Source organism: Bubalus bubalis, chromosome 6, assembly GCF_019923935.1.
Source record: "Bubalus bubalis isolate 160015118507 breed Murrah chromosome 6, NDDB_SH_1, whole genome shotgun sequence".
Lineage (NCBI taxonomy): Eukaryota > Metazoa > Chordata > Mammalia > Artiodactyla > Bovidae > Bubalus > Bubalus bubalis.
The window spans coordinates 16,325,339-16,345,186 of record NC_059162.1 but is presented as its reverse complement, the minus strand read 5'-3'; the positions used below and the strand labels follow the sequence as shown (position 1 = coordinate 16,345,186).

Sequence of the window (19,848 nt, the reverse complement as noted above, 5' to 3'; positions counted from 1 at the left end):
TTAAAGTTATTTGATAGCTGTTACTGAGCAAACTTTCCTCAGCGATCAATGCAAGGAAATAGAGGAAAACAATAGAATGGGAAAGACTAGAAATGTCTTCAAGAAAATTAGAGATACCAAGGGAACGTTTCATGCAAAGATGGGCTCGATAAAGGACAGAAACAGTATGGACCTAACAGAAGCAGAAGATATTAAGAGGTGGCAAGAATACACAGAATAACTGTACAAAAAAGATCTTCACGACCAAGATAATCACGATGATGTGATCACTCACCTAGAGCCAGACATCCTGGAATGTGAAGTCAAGTGGGCCTTAGAAAGCATCACTACGAACAAAGCTAGTGGAGGTGATGGAATTCTGGTTGAGCTATTTTAAATCCTGGAAGATGATGCTGTGAAAGTGCTGCACTCAATATGCCAGCAAATTTGGAAAACTCAGCAGTGGCCACAGGACTGGAAAAGGTCAGTTTTCATTCCAATCCCAAAGAAAGGCAATGCCAAAGAATGCTCAAACTACCGCACAATTGCACTCATCTCACACACTAGTAAAGTAATGCTCAAAATTCTCCAAGCCAGGCTTCAGCAATACGTGAACTGTGAACTTCCAGATGTTCAAGCTGGTTTTAGAAAAGGCAGAGGAATCAGAGATCATATTGCCAACATCTGCTGGATCGTGGAAAAAGCAAGGGAGTTCTAGAAAAACATCTATTTCTGCTTTATTGACTATGCCAAAGCCTTTGTGTGGATCACAATAAACTGGAAAATTCTTCAAGAGATAGGACTACCAGACCACCTGACCTGCCTCTTGAGAAACCTATATGCAGGTCAGGAAGCAACAGTTAGAACTGGACATGGAACAACAGACTGGTTCCAAATAGGAAAAGGAGTACGTCAAGACTGTATATTGTCACCCTGCTTTTTTAACTTATATGCAGAGTACATCATGAGAAACGCTGGGCTAGAAGAAGCACAAGCTGGAATCAAGATTGCTAGGAGAAATATCAATAACCTCAGATATGCAGATGACACCACCCTTATGGCAGAAAGTGAAGAGGAACTCAAAAGCCTCTTGATGAAAGTGAAAGAGGAGAGTGAAAAAGTTGGCTTAAAGCTCAACATTCAGAAAACTAAGATCATGGCATCTGGTCCCATCACTTCATGGCAAATAGATGGGGAAACAGTGTCAGACTTTATTTTTCTGGGCTCCAAAATCACTGCAGATGTTGATTGCAGCCATGAAATTAAAAGACGCTTACTCCTTGGAAGGAAAGTTATGACCAACCTAGACAGCATATTGAAAAGCAGAGACATTACTTTGCCAACAAAGGTCCGTCTAGTCAAGGCTATGGTTTTTCCTGTGGTCATGTATGGATGTGAGAGTTGGACTGTAAAGAAAGCTGAGCACTGAAGAATTGATGCTTTTGAACTGTGGTGTTGGAGAAGACTCTTGAGAGTCCCTTGGACTGCAAGGAGATCCAACCAGTCCATTCTGAAGGAGATCAGCCCTGGGATTTCTTTGGAAGGAATGATGCTAAAGCTGAAACTCCAGTACTTTGGCCACCTCGTGCGAAGAGTTGACTCATTGGAAAAGACCCTGATGCTGGGAGGGATTGGGGGCAGGAGGAGAAGGGGACGACAGAGGATGAGATGGCTGGATGGCATCACTGACTCGATGGACATGAGTCTGAGTGAACTCTGGGAGTTGGTGATGGACAGGGAGGCCTGGCATGCTGCAATTCATGGGGTTGCAAAGAGTTGGACATGACTGAACTGAACTGAGCAAACAGGGCCATAGTAATTTGATATTACGTAATTTGGTATTTGGAATCTTGGTGTCCAGGATGGTAAACATGATAGTCTTGGCATTTGAACTGAAACTTACTTGTACACGTTTGAACTTATTTGTACATGTTTTCTGCAAAAATTATAAATCAGTATATGTATATGTTTAAAACTTGAAATCTATAAGGAATTCTCTGGCAGTCCAGTGGTTAAGACTCTCTGCTCTTTGACTCGGCTGAGCACCTGGGTTCAGTCCCTGGTCAGGGAACTGAGAACTTGCAAGCCACAAGGCAAGGCAAAAAAAAAAACAACTTTAAGTTTATAAAATTCATTTTCCTAAGGAATGAGTTTTTGCGCGACTGTTGAGCTTATTTTCCTTGCTATAAATATTTGTTCCTGAACTCCTTTGAGGAAGGTTGAATTGTATTATAGCAATTTCAGATGCGTAAGGGGAACACAGTGAGTAAAATGAGACATAGCATGTCTCAAGGCCAGGGCTGTGCTTTCCTGACTGCTGTTTGGTCTTCTTTTAAATAAAGGAAATTGGTGTGTGTGGAAGGGGTGGGTTAGGGAGCAGGTGTAGTTGTTTTCCTCCTAAATTCTAGGTTGCTTAATTTGTGACTGTACTCGAGTCAAATGCTATTCATTTACTCTGAATTCAAAGTTAACTTTTAGAAACTTTGAGTTTTCCGCTTTGTTTGACATAGATAAGGCTATAAAAAATTGGAAATTACTGAATGCATAGGGAATTAGTGTTTTCAGCCCGGGAAACACACTTGAAAGGACGAACCAGTAAGTAACTAGGCCCTTTGACTAAGGGGACACCAAGTGACTGAACTGGATGGAGATCTCGGTGACCCTTTTGGGAATGATTCCTGCATCCGTTTGCTCATAAGCACCTCCTCCACAAAAGGGCTTAAATTTTGCAGTGATAGGTGCAGAATTTGTCTTGAGATCCTGTCTATACGCTCAACTTAAACAGAAGTAAACTTATAGAAGTATCTTACATACGGATACTGAGAGAATGGTTAACAGTTGTCCCAACTTTTATCTCTCATTTCCTGGTAGCAACCTATACTGATTTGACATGAATGTTCTTCTCTCCTTTAGCATTCCTGGGAGATGGTCGGGAAGAAGAAGGGAGTCTCAGGACAGAAGGATGGTGGCCAAACGGAATCCAATGAGGAAGGCAAAGAAAATCGAGACCGGGACAGAGACTATAGTCGGCGACGTGGTGGGCCACCAAGACGGGGAAGAGGTGCCAGCCGTGGACGAGAGTGTATGCATGGGGCTTTAACAAAACCAGCTGTGGGTTAGTAGTGTCTAGACTTGAGGGATGTCAGGGCCTTGTGAGGCTAAACCTGGTAACCATTATCTTTTTTATTTTTTTTACGATCATCTGTTCTGAGATCTTGGCATTTCTTACATACAGATTTTTTTAGCAACAGCCACCAGTTTAGCATGAAATTACCTTGTTAGCTGTTTGTAAGATTTTTTGACTGGGAACCATTCCCCTAGTAACCATCATGTTCTGTCCTTCTAGCTCATTTTCTCTTCTTTGTTTTTGTCTCCCCCTCATCATGTATGCACACAGTTTATATATATTTTTTCTGTTCACTTTACTCTGGCCATTTGTAGTGTTCTGTTTTTAAATTTCAGTTCGAGGTCAGGAAAATGGATTAGATGGCACCAAGAGCGGAGGGCCTTCTGGAAGAGGCACAGAAAGAGGCAGAAGAGGTCGTGGCCGAGGCAGAGGTGATCAGTTTGTTGGGGGAATGGATGTTGGGGACATGCTACTCTATTAGTTTAGTAGGGGGTCTGCTTTATTTTAAAAAAAAAAAAAAATCAATCTCAAAAATATACAAGCAACTCCTACAGCTCAATTCCAGAAAAATAAATGACCCAATCAAAAATGGGCCAAAGAACTAAAGAGACATATCTCCAAAGAAGACATACAGATGGCTAACAAACACATGAAAAGATGCTCAACATCACTCATTATCAGAGAAATGCAAATCAAAACCACTATGAGGTACCATTTCACCCCAGTCAGAATGGCTGCAATCCAAAATTCTACAAGCAATAAATGCTGGAGAGGGTGTGGAGAAAAGCGAACCCTCTTACACTGTTGGTGGGAATGCAAACTAGTACAGCCACTATGGAGTACAGTGTGGAGATTCCTTAAAAAACTGGAAATAAAACTGCCTTATGATCCAGCAATCCCACTGCTGGGCATACACTCTGAGGAAACCAGAAGGGAAAGAGACACGTGTACCCTAATGTTCATCGCAGCACTGTTTGTAATAGCCAGGACATGGAAGCAACCTAGATGTCCATCAGCAGATGAATGGATAAGAAAGCTGTGGTACATATACACAATGGAGTATTACTCAGCCATTAAAAAGAATACATTTGAACCAGTACTAATGAGGTGGATGAAACTGGAGCCTATTATACAGAGTGAAGTAAGCCAGGAAGAAAAACACCAATACAGTATACTAACTCATATATATGGAATTTAAAAAGATGGTAACAATAACCCTGTATATAGACAGCAAAAGAGACACTGATGTATAGAACAGTCTTTTGGACTCTGTGGGAGAGGGAGAGGGTGGGATGATATGGGAGAATGGCATTGAAATACGTATAATATCATATATGAAATGAGTCGCCAGTCCAGGTTTGATGCACAATACTGGATGCTTGGGTCTGGTGCACTGGGACGACCCAGAGGGATGGTATGGGGAGGGAGGAGGGTTCAGGATGGGGAACACATGTATACCTGTGGCGGATTCATTTCAATATTTGGCAAAACCAATACAATATTGTAAAGTTTAAAAATAAAATTAAAAAATTCAGATGGATGCTGGATACCTTAATTGTTGAGATACAGTGCAAATTCTAGAGATTACTGTGAGGGCAGTGGGGATGAAAGTAGATGTCATTTCCTCTAGTATTGTTATTACTGTATTTGTTTAAGGATCTGGCAGTTCAGTCAGCAAAGAAACAATCTTATCAATAATAAGGATTGTCCTCCTGTATTAACTGATGAGCCTCAGAGTGAGAGAAGGAACATCTAATGATGTCAACCACTTACTTTCCAAAGTTGCCTCAGTTGGCATGGTGGTTTATATCAACTTTTAAAATGTTTCCCTCTCCCTCTTTAGGTGGCTCTGGTAGGCGCGGAGGAAGGTTTTCTGCTCAAGGAATGGGGTGAGTTTCATTGATCCAATGTCAAAGTCTTTAATTTTTTTTCATAAGTGTTACCATAGTAGCTTGATGTGGTTAATATTCTGGTATCCTGAGGATAACAGGCAGCTAAGTAACCAAATGTGATCAGACAGATTGCTATAGTATTTCATCAGATGTGTCCAGACATTGGGCTTATTTTAGTGAGATAAGCATTTACCACCTGGGTTACTTTATCTCATAACTTCATGTGAATATATATACCTGCTGTTTTTCCAAAATCTTCATGTGGATTTTATCAGTGGCCTAATGCAAGGAGAATGATAGATATATATCTAAGATTATATCATGAAATTTTAGGTAAACTGGTACAATGAGGAAAAGTGAACAGACAAGATTCTAATTGCCCTCCTTTTGAGTTAATTTCAACTGATGTTGCTTAGAGCTCAGAGGCTCTTAAGCTTTTTATTTATTTTTTCTCCCAGAACCTTTAACCCAGCTGATTATGCAGAGCCGGCCAATACTGATGATAACTATGGCAATAATAGCGGCAATACATGGAACAACACTGGCCACTTTGAACCAGACGATGGGACGAGTGAGTGACTGTTTTATTCATTTTTTGTCTTTTGGAACCTAAGGAAGTAATTTTTTTGAGGTTATACTAACATAAGAAAATGGAGGTATAGTTTTTGAGTGCTGAGACAGGGAGAGTAAGGGATAACGGTTGTATTACTGTGTACTCTGTATTTATTGTGTGCCTACAGGCACATTATACATGCTGTTTCCCTGATCTGTCACTATTTTATAAAACAAACATTATTGTCACTTTTCAGATGACAAGATTTAGATTGCAGGAGTGATTATGAAATTTGCTAGTATCTGAACTTAGAATTTTTCGACTCCGTAAGGCCTTGTGCTCTTTTCATTATACTGTCAGCTCCCAGTTGTATTTCCTAGTGTTTCTGTTTGGCTTTGCCTTTTGACAAGATATCCAGGATTACTCAACCCACTACTTGTAGAGGTGAACAGGGCCCAGAATCAAAGCCCACTGTTAATTTGTTTTTGCATACAGAGATAGGAATGTCTTTTTCCTTTAATTTTTGGTAAATATCAGTATCTGGGCAAGAAGAAAATCTGGAGACTTTTAGCCTCTCATTGTTGGATAGTGTTCTGGGTGTGATAGGGTATTATGGGATTTGCTTTTTTTTGTTCGCTGACTTTGGTGCATATCTGGGTAGCATAGATGTTTGTGGATATGTTAGGCTTGTGGGACACAGCAAGATGTATTTGGAAGTAAAAAATACTTTGATTACTTTAAATGAGAGCGGCCTCTGGGTTCCAGAGTATTTTCTTCTGAGGAGATCAACTATCTCCTTCTGGCTGAGTCAGCACTTGGAAAGAAAAGCCTGAGACTTTTTTTGTCTTATAAAGGGGGGATGGGTTAATAGAGGAGCATGAAATAGGCTCTCTTGACTATTTATCCACTTAAATTTGCCTTACCCCCCTTTCAGAGATCTGTTACCTTAATCTTGCATCTTTAGGAAGGTCTTTGGCACAAACTTCTTCTCACCTACTGACCACAGTATGCTATAACTCAGGTCCTGAGTATTACATGCTTTTTGTTCATCAAGCTGTCTTAAAAGCTCGTTTTGAATACAGATTTTTCAGGAGCAGAGGCTAAAGTTATTGTCAAGCTACATAACTTTTTGAGCTTCCTTATTGGCTATGAAATGTCCTTCTCTATTTTAACTTTGGAGGCATTAGAACTCTTCATTCATCTCTTCATGGCTTTTTAGAGCATTGGTAGCAGTCTGAATAACAAAAGTTGAGGGATTTGTTTTTAGTTGTGGACAGAAAATTAAGTATGGAGTCCCAGTCCTAGGTTGGTTGGAAAAAGAGGAAAGGAAGAGGTGTGTATTTGCTTATACCATGTAGAGAAGAGCAAATCTGGGAGGCTGGAATCAGAACTTCTGATCTGTGGCTGAATGAAAGATTTTGTGCTGCTCCTGTCATCTTGTTAGTGTTGGGTTAGCTCCATGCATTCATCCTTGTTAGTTTGATGAGTTGAACTTTTCATGCATGATCTCTTTTTATGTTTTCATGATAGCAAACTTCAAATTCCCTTTTTATTTTAAAAAGAGACTGAAATCTACCCTTAAAATATCCACAGGTACAGTGGGAGTTGTTTGTTGGGGGCAAACATTCTCATTCACAAGCAAAATTTCACTGGTTGTTTTTTCTTTTCTTTTCTTTTTTGTTTCAGGACTTGATTTCATTGGGGTTGAGGGGTCAAATTATCCCCGAAAATTTGAGACTGCTCCTGGTATGATACATCCAGGCGCCTAACTGCCCCGGATATTTAATAATAGATTTTTATGAACTGAAATATCTGTGGATATGTCATCTTTATGTCTTCCTGCTTTTTATTTTTCTGCTTTTTCCTTTCATTCTGTGCCTGTTTTTCTTACTTAGAAAATTGCTTAATGAACACTTAATATTTACTTTGTGCTTTTTGCTGGTGGAGTGGAAGCCCTAATCTGTTAGAATATTTGAACGCTTTCTGCGTCTTAATGCTTCCTCAGTGTGTAGTCTTTTTCCTTAGCTGTGACCATATGTCCTGTATAGGAAGGTGTCAAGTAGCTGTCTGCAGTCTTCCTTTCCATTCCAAATACAGTCACCAGAGTGCAGGGGGGACAATTCTTGCATGAGAGATAGCTTCTAAGTAGTACGTAACTTCTTAGATCACTTCTAATTCTAGGATTGTGTGTATGTGTTAACCCACATTCTGGATTCCAGTTAACGACAGTGGGATGGATGTCAATGGGGAGGAAGAATGGTATCACCAGAGAGGGAGAGAAAAATGTTATTTGTAGCTTGCTTAAATTGAGATTGGACTTTGATTTGGAGAACATTGTCATTGTTAAGTGGCTTGAAATTTCTGTGGTACAATTTTAACACTGTCCTGGGAAAGGCATTGCACTGACATATTTTTCTCTAGGAAATAGGATTTTTCATTATTAAATGTTTAGAAGAATTTCAGATGGGTTTTGTAGGTATTAGAATGTTTCTTTTCAGTGACCATGAAATCTGAATGCCAGACCTTCATTCTTTGATTCTTGTAAGAAGTTTTCTCCATTTGGAGAGAATGCTGTAAGAATTATTAAATATATACTGTTATTCTAGAGAAGAAAACCAGGAGTTTTCTTGTCTTTTCTACAGATAAGTGCCTATTTCTTAGTGTGGTCCTTTGCTTGAAGGGAAGAATTTTAGGTCTCAGAAACTCACCCATATTCCTTAAGAAAAGGCAGGTTCCTTTTCTGAGGAGGACATGTGTATATGTGACACAAAACAAGGGGAATGTGGAAGATAGTTTGATTATTTATGGACCTCTTCTACAGAAACTGTATCTGCACTACGTTATTACCAACAGGAGGAGAATGCATAACTCCATTGTCTGTGCCATGAGCTCAGCAGGTCAGATTTCATGTCTCCTATAGTTAGGATTAGTATGGTAATTATCACACATACTTGATTTTTCCAGTTTCACCTTGTGTCTTCTGAAAATAACAGTCAGCAGGGTTTTTTAATTTAGTTCCCATAGCAGATAGATGTCAGTGCTCTGTTTGGATTTCAGGCCTTTCCTTCTTCATTGCCCTTCGACTGTCTTGTCGAGACCATTTGTGTTCCTCTGCCCCTGCTGCCACATCTCTTCAGACTGCTGGCAGTATTGTCTTATACTCAATAGATAGAGTTTGCATGTTTTGGCTTGAATTATCTGCTGCCATTTCACTGACCAGACCACTGAGTCAGGCCTGAAGGTCTATAAGAGATTGCTTGGAGTGCTGGATCTACTGGAGTCTTGCTCTTACTTGCATTTTGTTTCTCTCTCTTGCTGTCTCGCGCTGTTTCCTATTACAGCTGTGTGACAAAAACTGAAAGTAGCTGTGAAATTTAATTAGAACCCTGGTGTTCTGAGGTATTCTAAAATGTCTTTTCCTCCCTCTGAAGCCCAAGAATCCTTTCTGATTACTAAATGCTGGTTATACTTTTGGCTGCCAAAAAATTTAACGCATTAGTATTTTCTACACATGCTTTGTACTGGCATTTAAAGTCACTTCATTGTGTTTCCTTTATTCCCAGGCGCATGGAGGACTGCAACAGAGGAGTGGGGAACTGAAGATTGGAATGAAGATGTGAGTATTCCCATGTTATTCCTCATTAGTACCTTCTATCCCTAAGTGATGTTTTAGGGATAGAAAATGGGTATGATTCTACCCCTTAAAATTCACCCTAAAGATTCTGACCCAAAACTTTTACATCCAAAATAGTGTTCTGAGCCAGAACATTTCACATATGTTATATGAAGGAGACTGGGCATGAACAGGACTCTCTGGAACCAGACTATGGAAAGGGCAAGTGCACTTGTGTAAGTCCAATATCTGATTGTCGGATTTATCCCAGGAAGTGATGGTGGTTGGGTAGGGCACCAGAGATGGAGTCAGGCAGGTAGTGCATTGAGCAGCAGCTTCTGGTAACACATGATGCTCCTTGGAGCAGTGCAGTTATTTGGTTCACATTCAGGCTTTGGTGTACGGTCCTGTAATTGGTTTAGAGGTGGGTACATGGTGAAAGTTTGGTTGACTCTGAAACCCATTTTGTTATTGTACTCAGAGCCCAACTTGGGTAATTTTAATTGAGATGAATATGTAGGTTTGGCTCTTCTGCAGTGACTAAACTTGGAAACCTCATAGATGGGTGGCACATAAACAGCTATGTGAATTCACTGGAGTTACCTGAGTAAAGGGATTTTGCTGATCGCTGGTCACAGTCAAGCCTTTGCTGTGAATTATAGTGATCATGGATGAACTTTCCTGTATTTTGTATTTACTCAAGCAAGACAGAATATGGTAAGAGGAAATGGTGTGTCAAGCTGTTTTGGTTTTCAGGGCTGAGTTTTAAAATTCCAGATGTATCAGCATCAGAGTGTGATTCTTTTCTATTGTAGCTGAGCTAGACTGCTTTGTGAATACTTCATAAGATTTGACTTGTCTGCTTAACCACCTGTCAGAGAAGGGGGAGTGGATTTCCTGTCTTTAGAGGGGAGGTTTCAATCAGAAAGTTTTTTTTTTTTAACTTATTTTTAAAGTTGTGGGGGAATTGCTTGGTGTTCCAGTGGTTAGGACACTTTCACTGGTGAGGGCCAGGGTTCAATTCCTGGTTGGGGAACTCTGAGCGCCCACAAACTGGGCAGCATGGTTAAAAAAATTACATCAACTTTGAATAGTAGAAATATTTATTCCCTGCAATTGGCTTACTTGATTTTAATGTCTTATAGGGGAGAGACTAGATGTAATAAAGTCAGTTTTAAGGCAAAACACGTTAAAATTATTCCTGCAAACTTCAGCACATCAGAACTTGGGCCCTTCCTGCTCAAAAGCAAAGAATTATTTTTATTTTTGTCTTCATTTTGGCTGGGGTCTTCCTTTCTTTGAGAGGATTAGTGGAAGATAAAGTATGATTCGGATTGAGGTAGGAGTTGGGAGGCGCAGTGAGAAAATATAAAGGGGCTTTCTCTATTTTTCTGTCTAGCATATTCACTTTCTTATAAGTTCAGGGTGCATATTATGTGACTCCACTAGATTTTATTGGGTTCATGGATTCTGCTCTCTCTTTTGATAAGATCTACAGAAGATAGATAGAAGGGGCTTGAAAGTCAGTCCATTCAGGATTCCTTAGGGTAAACAGTTCTCACTTGTAGGAGTTTTTCCCTTTTTCTTATGTTGCATTCCCCTTACCTCTGCCAGGTTTCTGGACTGTAACTAGCCTAACACTAGGAGTGACTAATGCCTCTGTTTTCCAGCTTTCTGAGACCAAGATCTTCACCGCCTCTAATGTGTCTTCAGTGCCTCTGCCTGCGGAGAATGTGACAATCACTGCTGGTCAGAGGCAAGTGTGTGATGTGAATTGCCAGTATCTTTTCTCAGAGGGACCTGCTAAGTGAGCTGTAAGGAAGGAGTGGTACTGGGCCTTCATGAACTCCCATAGTGTTGATAATAGAATCAAATCACATTACAGTCCTATTTAGTTTATAGGTAGATTTTTGTAAGAGTTGATAGTAGTTTATCTACCAAATGGATATCTGTATAATTTTGAAGTTAACTTCTTCCAGATAGTCCTTTATTAATACATACATCAGGAAAATGTATATATATATACATTAGCCTTGTCAGCATCCCAGATATTGATTAAAACTTAGAATAATATAAACTTACAGTAAGTCAGGTTAAGAAAAGCTAAAAGTGGAAAGATTTTACTTATTTCAGAATTTGCAGAACTGTTCAATAGCTTCTTCTCTTGCTTTATAATTATGTCTTTGCTTTAGCCAACTGGGTATGATGATCATTTTTTCCCCTAGCATCTATCTTATGAATTTTTTAGGACTTGAACATAAGTATTGGGGTCAATAGAGGGAGATAACACTTGTCAGGGAATATTTTTGTCCCCTGAAAAACTCTTGGATTATTTCTGGACCTGGATATGATAGTTGTAGGGCTTCCCTGATAGCTCAGTTGGTAAAGAATCTGTCTGCAATGCAGGAGACCCCGGTTCAATTCCTAGGTTGGGAAGATCCAATGGATATCAAATGGATAGGCTACTCCACTCGAGTATTCTTGGGCTTCCCTTGAGGCTCAGCTGGTAAAGAATCTGTCTGCAGTGTGGGAGACCTGTGTTGTATCCTTGGATTGAGAAGATCCCCTGAAGAAGGGAAAGGCTACCCACTCCAGTATTCTGGCCTGGAGAATTCCATGGATTGTATAGTCCATGGGGTTGCAAAGAGTTGGACATGACTGAGTGACTTTTAACTTTCACTTTCATGATAGTTATTGACCCAGAATCCAACTTGAAGGCAGAAGAACCAGAGATCAAATTCCCAACATCTGTTGGATTATAGAAAAACCAGGAGAGTTCAAGAAAAACATCTGCTTTACTGACTACGCCAAAGCCTTTGACTGTGTGGATCACAAAAAACTGTGGAAAATTCTTAAAGAGATGGGAAAACCAGACCACCTTAACTGACTCCTGAGAAATCTGTACGCAGGTCAGAAGCAACATTTAGAACCCGATACAGAACAACAATCTGGTTCCAAATTGGGAAGAGTACATCAAGACTGTATACTGTTACCCTGCTTATTTAAATTATATGCAGATTAAATCATGCGAAATGCCAGGCTGGATGAGCACAAGCTGGAATCAATATTGCTGGGAGAAATATCAGTAACCTCAGATATGCAGATGACACCATTCTTATGGCAAAAAATGAAGAAGAACTAAAGAGCCTCTTGACAAAAGAGAAAGAAGAGAGAGAAAAAGCTGACTTAAAACTCAACATTCAGAAAAACTAAAATCATGGCATCTGGTCCCATCACTTCATGGCAAATAGATGAGGAAACAGTGACAGACTTTATTTTCTTGGGCTCCAGCATCACTGTGGATGGTGACTGTAGCCATGAAATTAAAAGATGCTTGCTCCTTGGAAGAAAAGTTATGACCAACCTAGACAGCATATTAAAAAGCAGAGACATTACCTTGCCAGCAAAAGTCCATCTAGTCAGAGAGTTGGACCACAAAGAAAGCTGAGTGCTGAAGAATTGATGCTTTTGAACTGTGGTGTTGGAGAAGACTCTTGAGAGTCCTTTGGATTGCAAGGAGATTAAACCACTCAATCCTAAAGGAAATCAACCCTGAATATTCATTGAAAGGACTGATGCTGAAGCTCCAATCAATACCTTGGCCACCTGATGCAAAGAACTGACTCATTTGAAAGATTCTGATGCTGGGAAAGATTGAAGGCAGGAGGAGAAGGGGACAACAGAGGATGAGATGGTTGGATGGCATCACCGATTTAATGGACATGAGTTTGAGCTAGCTCCAGAAGTTGGTGATGGACAGGGAAGCCTGGTGTGCTGCAGTCCAAGGGATCACAAAGAGTCGGACACGACTGAGTGACTGAACTGAACTGACTCGGAGTGTTCTACTAAGTGTGATAGGAGTAGGATGTTCAGGATGTCATTACCAGAGGTTAATTGTTGTTATTGTTTTTAATGACACCAAATATCTGTGATTTTTTTCCCACACAGGTTCTGTGTTCAGCTAAGTGTTCAGCAGTTTAATTCAGTTCTGACAATAATTCTCCAGAGTTAGCACAGACCCAAGGTGACTGCTCAGTATCCTAAGACAGCCTTTACTTCAGAGGTACCCAGGCTACTCACACAGTTCTGCTCAGCTGGCTACAAATTTGGGGGTTTTCACAGCCCCCTCTTCAGATTCAATAATTTGCCAGGATGATTGATAGGATGCAGGAAAGTGTTTTGCTTGACATTCCTGATTTATTAGTTTAACCAGTATTCCAAAACAGCCAAATGGACGAGAGGTGCAGGCCAGGGTGTGGGGGTTGGAGCATGGAGCTTTTAAGCCCTCTCTGGGTGTTCTGCCCTCCTTGTGGGTCACATGTGGTCACCAGCCCAGAAGCTCACTGAATCTCACTATTCAAGAGGTTTTAATCAAAGTTTTATTATATATGCATGATTGATGAAGTCATCGGTGATTGAATTCAATCTCTAATTCCCTTTCCTTTCTTAGAGGTGGGTGGAGTGTAGTAGGGTTGAAGGTTCCAACTCTCATTCACTTTCTTGGTGTTTTTGGTGACCAGCCACCTTCTCAAAACTATGTGTGTGGGGGTCCCCCTCCCCGAGTAATTATTATCTTAAACTGTGGTTGAAAGGGACCAATTATGAAAAATAAAAGATATCCCTCTTACTAAGGAAAATTTTCCAAGTCCCTAGTATATACTTTTATTATACCACAGGTGACTTTTGGAAATTTTTAAAAACTGGGGGGAAAATTGCCTAAATCCTTCTCTAAAGCCACTTGAGGATGCCAGCATTCTATTTGTGGTCTTAGATATTGGTCATGACAGGTATTCAGTATTAAAATCATGGGTAAAAGTTAGGAATTTTTGGGCCAGTTATGGAGCTGCTGTATTAAAACTAACATTTGACATTTCATTAAGTTAAAAAATTTCACTAAAACTAAAATTTTAAACAACATTAAGGATGTCAGCTCCATTGGAATACATCTGGATACTACTGTGACTCTTATACATCTGTTGTTTTTGATGAGTTCAGCATTTTAGGGCTTTGTGTTTCTGGGGAGTGACTTCCTTTTGATCTATCCTTAATCTGAGTCGGGTATTAGAGACAAGAGTGTTCTGTCATCATTCATCAAACTTTCTCTCTCCACTAGAATTGACCTTGCTGTTCTGTTGGGAAAGACACCATCTTCCATGGAGAATGATTCATCTAATCTGGATCCCTCTCAGGCTCCTTCTCTTGCCCAGCCTCTGGTGTTCAGTAACTCGAAGCAGAGTGCCATATCACAGCCTGCTTCAGGGAACACGTTTTCTCATCACAGTATGGTAAGTAGGAAACAAGGTATATCTTAAAGTTTTCTGCAACCCCAGCACATGCGTACAAATACAGTAATTCCTTTCAGTGATACCTGAAAGGTTTGGGGCAAGGTAAAAAGCATCTTTTGTCTTCCTAAGCAGACTTGAGTGTAGAAATGTTGATTTGGGTAATAGGGGATAGCTCTAGGAGAGGATTTAGTTGTGGACAGACTGAATCATGTTATAAAAATGAATAAACATTTTATTTGTGGTCAGTTGCTCAGTGTGTCTGACTCTTTGTAACCCCATGGATCCCACCAATCTCCTCTGTCCAGGGAATTTTCTAAATAAGAATACTGAAGTGGGTTGCCATTTCCTACTCCAGGGGATCTTCCTGACCCAGAGATGAAACCCATATCGCCTGCATTGGCAGGTGGATTCTTTACCGCTGTGCCACCTGGGAAGCCCTGACACCATTTACTGAGTACTTATGGTGCCAAACAGTGTATTTTTGGGGGGTGGGGGTGGGGGGAATGTAATTTTTTGGGGAAAAAATTATTTGGCCGTCCTGGGTCTTAGTTGTGGCACGTGGGATCTTAGATCTTTGTTGTGGCCTGCAGGATCTTTAATTGTGGCATCCAGGGCCTAGTTTCCTGACCAGAGGTCGAACCCAGTCCTCTCTCCCTGCCCCCCACATTAGAAATGTGGGGTCTTAGCCACTGGGCCACCAGGGAAGTCCTTATTTTCTGTTATTCTTAAAGAGAGAAGATCAATGACAATTTTAACGCTAATACTAATTAGTAATAGTAATTAAATGTTGACGAGAGGTAGTAGCACTTCCCTGTTTTTTGATAGAGCACAATTACCATATGTATGTATTTAAATCGTACATTTCTGAGCTAGGCTTCTAAAAACTTGGGGTCTTCCTGAATCTGCCCATATAATAACTGTTTCTCCCTCTCTCCGTAAGTGGGGATAAGGGTGCTTGCTGTGCCTATCTTACAGGGCTTCAGGAAGATAGATAAGATTATGAGTAAAAGTGATACAGACGTGGTGGCAGTAGTGGTATTAGTTGTTAACAACCTGGAGCACTTAACAACACATGACTTGTTGATTCAGAATTATTTTTTAAAAATTCAAGGTCATCAATTACGGGAAAGGCTAAATAAACAAAGACGATACAAGGACTAACTTATGGTCAGTAAATCCTAAAAGTACTGCTTTTTCTTTCTTTTACTTTCCTGTCTGTTTACTTTTTGGTGGTTGTCAAGAGGTAAGAGACAATGTATATGCATATACTTTGATTTTTCTAGTAGTAAGATTATGTTAATAGTAATTGCTTCAACTAGAAAATTGCTGAGTCAGCCTCTAATCCAGAAGTTTTTTACTTTTTAACCGTTATCCTAAAATACTTTCATGTGTTAATGGCAATTTGGTGGTTAATATTCTGCCATATATGAATGGTGACAGGTGAGAAAAGGTGGAAAAGAAGAGAAAGGGAGAGAAGTGTTAGGACCAAAAAGAAAGAAAGAAAATGGAACAAAGATGATCAGAAAATAACTGCCAACCCCTAAGATAGATGATTTGAAAAGGGTTAAGTGCTTTGTGTCACTTTAAATTACCGTTAAAGCCTGGAATTTAGGATTTATGCTATGCTAAGTCACTTCAGTCGTTTCCAACTCTGTGTGACCCCATAGATGGCAGCCCACCAGGCTCCCCCGTCCCTGGGATTCTCCAGGCAAGAACACTGGAGTGGGCTGCCATTTCCTTCTCCAGTGCATGAAAGTGAAAAGTGAAAGTGAAGTCGCTCAGTCATGTCCGACTCTTAGCAACCCCATGGATTGCAGCCTAACAGGCTCTTCCGTCCATGGGATTTTCCAAGCAACAGTACTGGAGTAGGGTGCCATTGCCTTCTCCGTTAGGATTTATACCCAAATCCAAATTCTCATCAAAAATAAAAATGTCAGTATATTTCCAGTTTACCCTTACATTCTATTTAATGTGTGTCGTGTGATGTGTTAAACTAAACATAAGTTCCTTATTACCTGTGTTAATTAGGGTGCTATTTAATGTAGTTCTTTTCCTTTCAGAATAAATTACAGGATTAATTTCCCTAAAAATTTAATAGATGTAAGTAATATAGGAGCCCTTATTATCACAATATGTGAATATTAAGTAATTTTCTATGTCTTTAATGTTTCATGCTTGCAGAGTATTTGGTAATCATTGCTGTGTGGGATCATTTCTCTGTTACAGTCCTGTACTTTCAACTAGAGTTTGGCTGTTTTTGTTTTTATTTGTATAATCTTGAAATTCAGACTGAAGTGGAAAGAAAAAGTCTTACCTTGAGTTGGACAGATTGATTTTGTGTAAGTGCTGCTTAATGATGAAAATCATGATGTGGTTAAATAAGACCTAAGAAAGACTAGACTAAATCTCCTTAGAGTTTCTTTAGAATGGTTAATTTTCTGGTCTAGGGTGGTAGTTTTACTTGGTGTTGGGGATCCCCCGGAAGCAGCGAAAGTAAATTTTTCTCTATCATCACGATTGTCTAGTGCAGAAGCTGGGCTGGCCCCTAATCGCGCTCTTTTGTCTCTGCTAGTTACTAGAAGCATTGAGGAGAAGCTCCAGTTAGTTGTTTTTGTTCCCTTTGAGCTTTTCAGTGGAAGGGCCAAAGACATTAATGACTGAAGTGAAAGTTTACGTTATCTTCATATTATCTTAGTAATCAGTTATCAGTTGATTTAGAAATTCAAAAGGGGGAGAGACCCCTCCTCCAGTCATTAAAGAAATTCCTGGGGACTCCCATGGTGGCCCAGTGGCTGACTCCATGCTCCCAGTGCAGGGGGCCTGGGTTTAATCCTTGTTCAGAACTAGATCCTATATGCCACAACTAAAGATCCCTTGTTAGGCAGCTAAGACCTGGCATGGCCAAAGAAGAAAAAGAAGTCTCTGAGAAGGAGGGAGGGAAGGGTGATGGCAATGGTATAAATTTTAATGGCTCTTAAATTTTTTTGAGTGCTTTCTATGTATCATGCACATATTAAATGCTTTTTGTATATTGTTTGTTTAATCCTCCTATACCTTTTTGAGATACTACTTTTATTTTCAGGTGAGGAAAATGAGGTACAGATTAACTACAAGTCATTTTTCCACGATTACTTAACCAAGATTTAAGTCTAGACAGTCTCAGTCCAGACTTTACGCTGTAATAGACTATTCCATTTGTGACATTCTTTATATCTATACTGACTCTTAACCCAGATAAGTGTCTTTTTGAGTAGCTGAACAAGGTTATTTGGCTGTGGATTTCTCTAATCTCTGTGTTGATCTACAGGTGAGCATGTTAGGGAAAGGATTTGGTGATGTTGGTGAAGCTAAAGGCGGCAGCACCACAGGCTCCCAGTTCTTGGAGCAATTCAAGACTGCTCAGGCCCTGGCTCAGTTGGCAGCTCAGCATTCTCAATCTGGAACCACCACCACCTCCTCCTGGGACATGGGCTCTACCACACAATCCCCATCGCTGGTGCAGTATGGTGAGAAAGATGGAAAATGACTGAATTCTTTAAGCGTTGGAGCATTACTGCCAAGAGGCTGGCAGGAGTAGTTCCCACACTGATTTTCCCTTGTCAGAAAGGCTCAGTTCAGAAAGCTGGGGAATAATAAATAAATATATAAGTTGAGGCTGTATATCTCTTTCATCAAATTTAACCCTATACACATTTGCAGTCTTCTGTTGACATGAGGATGTTTTGGATTTTTCCTAGATTTATCTTCAGTATTTGAAAACAGTGTGTTGCCTTTGGAAGAGTTTATGAACTTTGCCGTTTTAGGACCTTATACTCTGAATATGGGCCATTTCTAGATTGCTTTCTTACAAAGGCAGTGTAATAGTGTTGATTTGATATAATCCAATGGTTGTCACAGAATAATCGTATTTTCTTGAGGTCAATGAGGACCTCTGGCCTCATACATATTGGATCTCCTCGTGCAGATTTGAAGACCCCAAATGATTCAACAGTGCACAGCCCCTTTACAAAGCGCCAGGCTTTCACCCCGTCTTCAACCATGATGGAGGTGTTCCTTCAGGAGAAGCCACCTGCTGTGGCTACCTCCACAGCCGCACCTCCACCCCCGTCTTCTCCTCTGCCAAGCAAATCCACCTCGGCTCCACAAATGTCTCCTGGGTCTTCAGACAACCAATCCTCCAGCCCTCAGCCGGCTCAGCAAAAACTGAAACAGCAGAAGAAAAAAGCCTCCTTGACTTCTAAGGTATTTGAACTTTTAGATAGATATTATTTTAGGGCAAAGGGGTGTGGGATTTGAGAATTGAGATTGTGAGGATGTAGTTTGGAAGTCTGATATGGAAGTTTGCTATCAGTCTTACAATAAGGTTATAGTAAACCATTTCTTTATCTTCTCTACAGATTCCTGCTCTGGCTGTGGAGATGCCTGGCTCAGCAGATATCTCAGGGCTAAACCTGCAGTTTGGGGCATTGCAGTTTGGGTCAGAGCCTGTCCTTTCTGATTATGAGTCCACCCCCACCACGAGCGCCTCTTCAAGCCAGGCTCCAAGTAGCCTCTATACCAGCACGGCCAGGTAGAGGAAACAGCTGTCATAGACTTCTTTTAGACTTTTCCAACTTTTTGTAAGTCTTTTGTTGATTCCTAGAACTCTGGACAGCCAAGGCTCTGATTGAAGGAAAAGCAGCCATTTGTAGCAGTTTGTTGAGCACTTTTGTTACTAGGTTTTTCCATAACTAAACAGATAGAAATATATCCTTTGGGTACTTACAGAATGTCCAGGCACAGTTCCTAGAGATGTGTACCCCCCCTTTAAAGTACCTTGGCAGTGCTTTTGACACTTGGAGACCTTTTGTGTGGATTTAAAGCCTATGAAGGTTGTAACTTTGAACTCCTAGGAAGGAGGTAAAATTAAAATTAGTATTACAGAATTAAAAGAAACCTTTCCTGTAGAACCTTTCCTATTTCCTATGAATAGATATCAGGGAAGTCTATCTTAGGCAATATAAAATCCTGGAATTTCGGAGTAATAGGTGGGTTTAGTTTTTGTTTTTTTTTTTTTTTTTCAGTCCTTAGAATTTAAAAGTAGAGATATCTTGCCCCAGCCTAGCTCTATTGAATCATAATTGTTGTTAATGAGTGTGAGTATTTTTAAAGTTCTTCTCAAGAGAATTTTACTCTTGGGTTTTTTGAGAGAGCCAGGAACTCAGAATTCCTTAAAATGAGCAAAAGGTGATTTTTCCTGTGCTTAGGGTTCTTGTTACGATTATATGAAAGGGACCAAGAGTAGTGTATCCTTTCTACTGACTTCTAGCCTCTTTTTCTAATAACAGCAGAATGTAGGGACACAAGAAAATTCTCTCTTCCTTTAAGAGTTGAAAATGTTTTTAAGCTCGATTCTTAGC

At 40.1% G+C, this 19,848-nt stretch overlaps 1 protein-coding gene across 29 annotated transcripts in view; it reads left to right on the top strand.

Moving 5' to 3' along the window:
- Positions 1 to 19,848, top strand: part of UBAP2L (ubiquitin associated protein 2 like) — a 47,435-nt gene that overhangs the window by 10,663 nt on the left and 16,924 nt on the right. For 11 of the 29 annotated variants that reach the window (XM_025287767.2, XM_025287762.2, XM_006044178.3 and 8 more), the window contains exons 5-15: positions 2,893 to 3,094; positions 3,442 to 3,537; positions 4,950 to 4,995; positions 5,457 to 5,569; positions 7,238 to 7,297; positions 9,115 to 9,167; positions 10,835 to 10,920; positions 14,278 to 14,449; positions 17,757 to 17,955; positions 18,414 to 18,691; positions 18,847 to 19,019. In XM_025287767.2, the coding sequence (XP_025143552.1) occupies positions 2,893 to 3,094; positions 3,442 to 3,537; positions 4,950 to 4,995; positions 5,457 to 5,569; positions 7,238 to 7,297; positions 9,115 to 9,167; positions 10,835 to 10,920; positions 14,278 to 14,449; positions 17,757 to 17,955; positions 18,414 to 18,691; positions 18,847 to 19,019 (1,478 nt within the window). The remainder of the gene's footprint in view (positions 1 to 2,892; positions 3,095 to 3,441; positions 3,538 to 4,949; positions 4,996 to 5,456; positions 5,570 to 7,237; positions 7,298 to 9,114; positions 9,168 to 10,834; positions 10,921 to 14,277; positions 14,450 to 17,756; positions 17,956 to 18,413; positions 18,692 to 18,846; positions 19,020 to 19,848) is intronic. The other 18 variants (XM_025287771.2, XM_044944320.1, XM_044944321.1 and 15 more) reach the window with 5 other exon arrangements.